This window comes from Crocuta crocuta, unplaced genomic scaffold (genome assembly GCF_008692635.1).
Source record: "Crocuta crocuta isolate KB4526 unplaced genomic scaffold, BGI_CrCroc_1.0 scaffold657, whole genome shotgun sequence".
NCBI lineage: Eukaryota > Metazoa > Chordata > Mammalia > Carnivora > Hyaenidae > Crocuta > Crocuta crocuta.
Window position 1 is genome coordinate 544,205 of NW_027529583.1, and position 9,514 is coordinate 553,718.

The 9,514-nt window shown below is 39.2% G+C and overlaps 1 protein-coding gene across 1 annotated transcript in view; it reads right to left on the reverse strand.

Moving 5' to 3' along the window:
- Positions 1 to 9,514, reverse strand: part of REPS2 (RALBP1 associated Eps domain containing 2) — a 174,282-nt gene that overhangs the window by 18,947 nt on the left and 145,821 nt on the right. The window contains exon 19 of the mRNA XM_077761695.1: positions 6,657 to 6,762. Coding sequence (XP_077617821.1) covers positions 6,657 to 6,762 — 106 coding nt within the window. The remainder of the gene's footprint in view (positions 1 to 6,656; positions 6,763 to 9,514) is intronic.

A 9,514-nucleotide genomic window follows, 5' to 3' on the forward strand; every position in this document is an offset into this window, starting at 1 on the left:
TTATATACAAATTTAAGTTATCAGCATAAAACAGACTGTTATAGCTGTAAGATGTTTTATACAAGCCTCACAGTCACTGCAAAGCAAAAACTTATAGTGAATTCACAAAGATAGAGAAGACAATCCGAGCATACCACTGGAGAAAAATCATCAATTCACAAAGGAAGGCAGTAAGTGAGGAAGAAAGGAACTAGAAAACAGCCAGAAAACAGTAAGATGGCATTAGTAAGTCCTCACCTATCAATAATTACTTTTAATGTAAATGAATTAAATTCTCCAATCCAAAGGTATAAAGTGGCTAAAAACCAAACCCCACTATATGTTCTCTACAAGAGACTCGCTTCAGCTTTACGGTCACACACAGGCTCAAAGTGAAGGGATGAGAAAGGGTAATTCATGCAAATGAAAACCGAGAGAGTAGGGTGGCTATACTTAAATCAGACAAAATAGACTTTAAGCCAAAAACCATAACAAGAGGCAAAGAAGGTCATTATATGATGTTAAGGGGTTAATTCATGAAGAAAATATAAAAATCGTAAATATATATATACCCAACATCAGAGCACCTAAATATATTAAGCAAATAGCAGATCTGAAGGGAGAAATCAATGCATATATCATCCAGACAGAAAATCAATAGGGAAATGTTGAACTTGAGCTATACTTTAGACCAAATGGACCTAACGAACATATAAAGAACATTCTATCCAACAGCCGCAGAATACATATTCTTCTCAAGTGCACATGGAACACTCTCCAGGATATAATGATAGGTCACAAAACAAGTCCTAGGAAACTTAAAAAGACTGAAATCATACCAAGTATTTTTTCTGATCACAATGTTATGAAACTAGAAATGAATTAATAGGAAGAAAGCTGGAAAATTTACAAGTATGTAGAAATTAACACTCCTGAACAACCAATAGGTCAAAGAAGAAATCAATAGTTATCTTGAAACAAATGAAAATGGAAACACAATATACCAAAATAAATGGCCAATCGATACATAAAAAGATGCCCAACATCAGCAATCACCAAGGAAATGTACATCAAAATAACAGTAAGAGATCACCTCACACCTTTGAGAATGACTATTATCAAGAACGTAAGAGGTAAGTGTTGGCAAAAATGTGGAGAAAAGGGAATCCTTGTGCACTGTTGTTAGGAATGGAAATTGGTGCGGCCACCAGGGACAACAGTATGGAGGTTCCTCAGTATTAAAAGAACCATCATGTGATCAGCAATCCCACTTCTGGGTATCCAAATAAAACCAGGATTTCTAAGGGATATCTGCATGTTCACTGCAGCATTATTTACAATAGGCAAGATATGGAAACATTAGTGTCTGTCTACAAATGAATGGATAAAGATGTAGTACATACATAAAATGGAGTATTATTCAGCCATAAGAAAGAAGGAAACCCGGCCCTTTGTGACACAGATGGACCCTGTGGGCACTACACCAGGGGAAGTCAGTCAGATAGAAAAAGGTAAATACTGTATGATATTACCTGTGTGCAATGTAAAAAAGCCAAATTCATAGAAACAGAAAGTAGAATGGCAACTGCCAGGGGCTGAGGGGAAATGGAAAGATGTTGGTCATGGGGCGCCTGGGTGGCTTAGTCGGTTAAGCGTCCGACTTTCGCTTAGGTCATGATCTCGCGGTTGGTGGGTTCGAGCCCCACGTTGGGCTCTGTGCTGACTGCCAGCTCAGAGCCTGGAGCCTATTTCAGAGTCTGTATCTCCCTCTCTCTCTGACCCTCCCCTGCTCACGCTGTCTCTCTCTCTCTCTCTCTCTCTCCTAGAAATAAATAAAAATATTTAAAAAAAAAAGGAAAGATGTTGGTCAAGTGTGCAAACTTCCAGTTATAAGAGGAATAAGTTCTAGGGATCTAATGTACACACAATGACTACAGTTAATACTACTATATTACATACATATATACTTGAAAGCTGCCAAGAGAATAAATCTTAAATGTTTTCACAACATAAATTGATAATTATGTGAGGTGATAAAGGCATTAACAATACTATGATAATCATATTGCAATATGTCAATGTATCAAATCAACATGTTGTGGACCTTAAAATCATACAGTGGTATATGTCAATTATATCTCAATAAAGCTGAAAAAAAATAGAACTACCACATGATCCAGCTTCTGGGTATGTATCTAAAGGAGTTAAAATCAGTATCTTGAAGACACATCTGTACTCTCATGCTCACTGTAGCATTATTCACAATAGCCAAGACATGGAAGGAACCTAAATGTCTACCAATGGACAAATGGGTAAAGCAAATGTATATGCATACAATGGAATATTATTCAGCCTTGAAAAAGAAAGAAATTCAGCCATTTGCAACAACACAGATAAACCTGCAGGACATTATGCTAAGGAAAACAGGGCAGACAGAGAAGGGCAAATGCTAAATGACACCATTCCTATGAGGAATCTGTAGTCAAACTCAGAGAAGCAGAGTGTAGAATGGTGGTTGTCAGGGACTGGGGGAAATGCAGAAGTACTATTCAAAGGGCACAAAGTTTCAGTGATACAGGATGAGTAAGGCCGAGAGATCTATAGAGCATAGTGCCTACCATTAATTATTCTGTAGTCTATAATTAAAAATTTGCTAAGAGGGTAGATCTTATGTTAAGCATTCTTATCACACACACAAAATAATATAAGAAAGAAAGAAAAGGAGAGAGAGAGGAGGAAACTTGTAGAGGTGATGCATAGTTTTATGGCATAAATTGTAGTGATGGGTCCATGGATATATAATTATCTCCAAACTGCAGGTATCACATTACATACATAAAATATTCATAGCTTTTTGTGTGTCAATCATACCTCAACAAAGTAGTTTAAATAATTGTCTTAAGACCTAAATGTAAAAGCTAAAACGATAAAGCCTTTAAAAGAAAACATAATAGAGTATATTCATTATTTAAATGTAGGCAGTTTCCTTATAAAGGGAGAAAATAAGAACCAAAAAAATGAAAAATTAGACTTTAGAGAAGTTAAAAACTACTGTTCATGACAAGATACAGTTAAGAAAATGAATAGGCAAAACAAAGACTGCAAGGAAACATTTACAAAACAGTGATGCGACAAAGGACTAGTAACCAAGATAATATAAAGGGCATCTATCTAGGGGCGCCCAGCTTTGGTTGGTTGAGTGTCCAACTTTGGCTGAGGTCATAATCTGTCAGATTGTGAGTTTGAGGCCTGCAGTGGGCTCTGTGCTGATGGCGTAGAGCCTGCTTCGGATCATCTGTCTCCCCCTCCCTCGCTGGGAGATCACTTCCCACACTTGGATGCTTGGTCTCAGGCCACAGTGTTTGGCAGAAATCAGTGATTTTTCAGAACACTGGAAGGTGCCCACAACTGGCACTAGTGTATTTTTTTGTCCCTCCAAAAAACCTATGGACAGTCCTTTGCTTTTCTAGACACGAGTAAGCTTGGGAATGCCCTACTTCATTCTAGGTCAGGCTGCCTGCAGATCTAGACCCTTTCCTCTGCTGCTTTATTGCCAGTTACATTAACTGCAATCTATGACAAGAGTTGATTAACACTGTCCTATAGTCAACATCTGTTAGTAATAGTGAAAGTCGTCCTACTCAATAACCATCCTCTGTGGTCTCCCTCACACCAGCCACACAGGTTTTCAGAGGTAAGTGCAGGTTAATTTGCTTATTTTTCTTTATATTTTGTATTTTCTTTATTATTTTGTATTATATTAGAGTATTGTAATCATTTTTATACGAATATTTGTGGGTTGTGGAACAAGTAATGAGTTTTCATTACTTCTTACGGGGAAATTTGCTTCGATATACAAGTGCTTTGGATTACAAGCATGTTTCTGGAACAAATTATGCTTGCAAACCNCTCGGCAAAATCAAGCATCAAGGAGATGCAAAATAAAAACTACATAACCACAGGATCAACTAAAATTAAAAGAACAACACTGGGATGCCTGGGTGGCTCAGCTGGTTGAGTGTCTGACTCTTGATTTCAGCTCAGGTCATGATCCCAAGGGTTGTGGGATCAAGCCCAACATTGGGCTCTGCACGGAGTGTGGAGCCTACTTAAGATTCTCTCCCTCTCTCCATCTGCCCCCTCTCCCCAACTCATGCTTTCTCTCTAAAAGGAAAAAAAAAAAAAGACCATCCCCAAATGTCAGCAAGAATGGGTAACAATGGGAACTCTCACACTCTATGTGGAAGGAGTATAAAATGCTACAACCAGTTTGGAAAGGCTCTAGCAGTTTCTAATAAAACCAATCACATACACTCACCACATTACCTATTAATCTAAATCTTAGGGATTTCCTCAAGAGAAATGAGAACTTATTTCCACACAAAGACTTATTCAAAGAATGTCGTTTTCTTCAAAATAGCCAAAAACTGGAAACAGCTCAGGTATCCATTGATAGGATAACTTATTAATAACCATATTGTGACATAATCACTCAAAGGAATACTATCCAGCAGTAAAAAGGAATGGACTACTGACACATGCGATATAAATGAATCTCAAAAACATAATACGAAGTGAAATAAGCTTTATACAAAAGTACACGTTAGAGGACACCATTTATATAAAGTTACAGAATCAACAACACTAGGGCTAACAAAGTAAGAACTGTGTGAGTGGTAGGAATTGACCAGGAAGGATCATGAGGGAGCCTCCTGGGGGTGATGATGATGTTCTAAATCTTGATAGGGGTTTGGGTTCCATAAGTATATGCATTGGTAAAACAAAACAAAACAAAACAAAAAAAAAAAACAAAACAAAAAACTGAGCAAATACACACTTAAGATCTATGCATTAATTTTATGTAAAACTTACATCATCAGAAAAACCTGTAAAAATGCTGAATTCTAGCTAATGATAGGCATGTTGCAATCTAGGGAATGCAAACAGATGTCTGCAATTTACTTAAAAATATGTCAAAAACAGGGGCATCTGGATGGCTCAGTTAGGTGTCGGGCTCTTGATCTCAGCTCAAGTCATGATCTCACAGTATGTGAGGTCAAGTCCCCGTGGGACTCTGCAGAACCTGCTTGGGATTCTCCCTCTCCTTCTTTCTCTGCCCCTCCCCTGCTTGTGCTCACTCACTCTCTCAAAATAAACAACATTTAAAAATGTTAGAAATAAGGTAGACTGACGGACAGAGGGATAGATACATGATAAAACAAGTATTGTAAAAGGTTAAAAAGAGGTGGCTATGAAAGTATTTACCATAGGATTCTTTCAACTTTCATATGTTGAAAATGTTCATAATAAAATACTGGGGCAAAGGGAGAAAAACAAGAGAAATCAAAGTAGGAAGAAATAGAGATCGTGAAGGAAGAAACACCAGGAAGGGAGAGAGGGAGTAGAAAAGAACATGAGAAGAGTATTAAACCCCAAAAGCCAGTGAGAAAAGCAATGCCAGAGGAGGTAATAGTTCATTGTGTAGAATTCTTCAGAAAATTCAAGTAATACTGAACAGCCCACTGGATTTGGTCACAGGAGGGGTGTGAATGGATGAGTGAAGCCATACTGAAGCGGAGCGAGAGAAAGCCGTCGGTGAGGAAGCAGAGTGCTAAGAAACCTGGCCGGGCAGGAGACCAGAGAGCTGGGGCCACAGCTGGAGAAGGATGTGAGAAGACAAAGGACAACACCGGGATGTGTTTACATGGACGGCAATAATGCAGGAGAGAATCAGAGCACGTAGGAGGCAGAACCATGTCCCCCAAAACGATATGCTTCAGTCCTAACTCCCAGCACCTGCAAACGTGACCTTATACAGAAATAGGACCCCTGTGGATATGATTGAACTAATATGAGGTTATGCTGAATTAGAGCAGGCCTTAATTCAAGGACTGGTGCCCCTATAAGAGGAAGACACAAGAAGAAGAGGACTTTGGACACAGACTCAGAGACAACACCATGCAGCAGTGGAGACAGATACTGAAGTGAGACCTGTGGAAGCCAAGGAACACCCAGCAACTACCAGAAGCTGGGAAGAAAGAAGAAAGGATTCTCCCCTAGAGCCTTCAGAGAGAGAGAGAGCATGGCTCTGCTGACACCTGGACTTCAGACCTCTAGCCTCCAGAGTTGTGGGAAGTGATGTCTGTTACTTGGAGCCACCAAGCTTGCAGGAGTTCGTTACGGCAGTGCTCAGAAACGAATACGGGAGAGATTAAGGGAAAAGAGAAAGAGGTGGTAAGGACAGGGTGACGTCCTTGTCAAAGTGCCATGGAACCATCTCCAAGTGCTCGGGGGAGGGGTTGGGCCTTTCACAGTGTCAGGGCCACCCTCTTTGGCCTAAGGAAGTATAGCATCATTCAGGGAGGATCTAAACAATCAAGGCTTTATCCAGAAGCTTTGGACAATGCAGAATGCTTCAGACAGCCTTTGCCAGAGACTCTCTGTCCATTTAACTAGTACACAATATGCAGCCAGCACATTCAAGTTACTAGTCTTCCTCTAAACATACAAGAACCAACCCACGAAACTGAAGTGCAGCAATTCTCTGCCTTCCAAAAGACGTTTGACAACAAACACGCAAGTCTTACCAATACGAATGGAAGCAGGTGCTCGGCCAATGGGCAAAACAAAACCACCACACAAAAAGCCTAGTGATCCACGTTCAGGAAGCTCCTTACCTTGAGCTGCTGCTGGAGTTCACTGTTCAACCGGGCCAGCACTGCATTTGCCTCTTTATTTTTGCGGATGGCAGTCTGAATAGCCTTCTTCTGTTTGGAAGACTGTCTATAAAAAAGTACAAACACAGTTCAGTGAACTAGAACCCGGAGGTCCGGACCCTTGTGGGTCAGAACACTCGGATTCATGGGAAGTACTTAACAAGGGGCTGATGTCGCAGGGCTCCAAACAGAAAACCATATATTCACAGACAGGCAGCCACACGCAGATACACAGGCACACAGGCACACACCAAATGAAACAAATTTGTCGGGATGAATTATTTACACCTGAAGTAATTCCCATTTTATAACTTGAAGAAAAGCTGTGAATTAGACCTTTTCAAACTTCACATTCCATTTATTCCCAGACAATTTAATAAGTATTTCTTCCTGACAAACCACATTAACTAGAATGCCCTTTTTGTGTAAGCATTAATGGCATTTAAAAGACCTGCAGGTGGCCCCTGTGGACAAGTCTGAAGGAAATGAATAGAAGAACATTCTCTTTAGCAAAACTCTTACATTAACTTAGCCAGCCTGCATACGTCTCCTTCATTTCTTCATTATTAGGCATGAGTGCTTGAGCTTGTGTGAGTGTGCTCATTCATGTGCACATACCCGCACACATCTGTGGCACTTGAGAAAAACAGAGATGTTTTAATAACAGTATTCCCAAATTAAGTCAATAGTAAATTCACAGAGCAGCCAGAACTAGGGTGACCATATGTTCCACACCGCCCATCACAGTCTCTGGTATACTGCTGGTCTCCGAGCCCACTTTCTGCCTCAAAGCTGTCCAGAGTTGGAATGATAAATCAACGTGACTGCATCACCTACAACCTTATATCCCACAGCAAAAAATACCGAATTCTCAGAGAATTAAAAAAAAAACCAGACATATTTGTAATCAGTGAGAGGTGGGTTCCAGGCCAGAGCAACATAGCCAGAATGCAAAGTGACCACTGTGGAGATCTGATTAATATTTGCTGAGAATATACACTATGCTACCCACTCTGCTACAATCCACAGAAGGCATACTCCTTTCCCCAACAAGTTTAAAGATGAATTTTTTCCATCCATAAATAGGCAGGAGAGAGGCTTTAAAATCTACTTTAGAAAGATAAGGATTGGCCTTCCGGTTTCAGGACAACATGGAGTAGACACACTTCTCTCTACGCACCTAGTTAAAATCCTGGACATAATATATAAAACACCCATAGGATTACTCCAAAAAGGGGCAGCTGGGTGGCTCAGTTAAGCACCTGACTCTTGATTTCAGATCAGGTCATGATCTCACAGTTGTGAGACTGAGCCCCATGTTGGGCTCTGCGCTGACAATGCACAGCCTGCTTGGGATAGTCTCTCTCTCCCTCACTCTCTCTCTCTTAAAATAAATAAATAAACTTTAATAAAAGATTATTCCAAAAAGTGAAAAAGGCAAGCCAGCTAGGGAACTCGGTACCCAGGGAAACACACAGCAGTGAATTCCCTGAGTTTTCTTTTTTGCTTCATATATCCCAGACTAGAGAGTGGAGAAGTCAGCAATCCATAAATGCCAATAAGGGCAATCATAAAAAAGCACCTTCCCCCAAGCCCAAACCCTGCACTCTGTAGCCAAATGACTTGGAAGGGGGCAGCCTAGCAAGACATAAATTGGGCACAGTATCACTCCCTCCTGGAGACAGATGCAAAATGTTTTAACAAAATAGGAGCAAACTGAATTTAGCAATATATTTAAATATTATACACCATGACCAAGAGTGCTTTATTCCAGAGATGCAAGACTGATTCAATATTCAGAAGTCAATCAGTGTAATCCACCATCCTAACAGTTGAAAGAAAAAACTCACATGATTGTATCAACGGATATAGAAAAAGCACTGGTTAAAACTCAATACCCACTTCATGATAAAAAACTCTCAGAAAACCATGAATAGAGGCCAACTTGCTCAACTTGATGAAGAATTTCTACAAAAAATAGCTATAGCTAACATTATACAGAATTAAAACCTGAATGCTTTCCCCCTAAGATGAGGAACAAAGCAAGGATTTCTACTCTCATTATTATTTTCAACACAGTGCTAGAAGTCCTAGCCAGTACAAGAATTCAAGAAAAAGAAAAGGCACACATATTGGAAAGAATGAAACTGTCCCTATCTGCCAATGACATGATGACCTATATAGAAAATTCCAAGAAATCTATAAAAAAAAAAACTCTCAGAATAAATTATTTCAGCAAGAATAGAAGTTTGGAGGAGAGAAGATTAACATACAAAAATCAATAGAATTTTGATACACTAACAATGAATACATGGGGAAAAACTCAAAAATACAATATCACAAAGATTCAAACTGAAATACTTAGATATATCAAAACATATAAGATTTACATGCTGAAAACTATGCAACACTAATGAAAAAATAGGATCAAAACAAACAGAAATATTTATCATGTTCATGGATTGGATGACTGAACACAGTAAAGATGTCAACTTTCCCCAGGTTGATACAAAGGTTTATTAACACAATTCCTATCGAAATCTCAGCAAGATTTTTGTAAATCAAGACAAAATTACTCTAAAATTTATATGGAAGGTCAGAAGAATCAGAATAGCTAAAACAATTTTGAAAAAAATTATAATAAAGTGGGAGAAATAGACTTTTTATTATAGAGCTACAGGAATCAAGTAAATAAGTAATGAAGACAGGAATCAGGACTGTGTGGTATTGGCAAAGGGAAAGACACATAGATCAATGGAACAGAATAGAGAACCCAGAAAGAGAATCACACTGGTAAACTTAGTTTTGACAGATGTGCA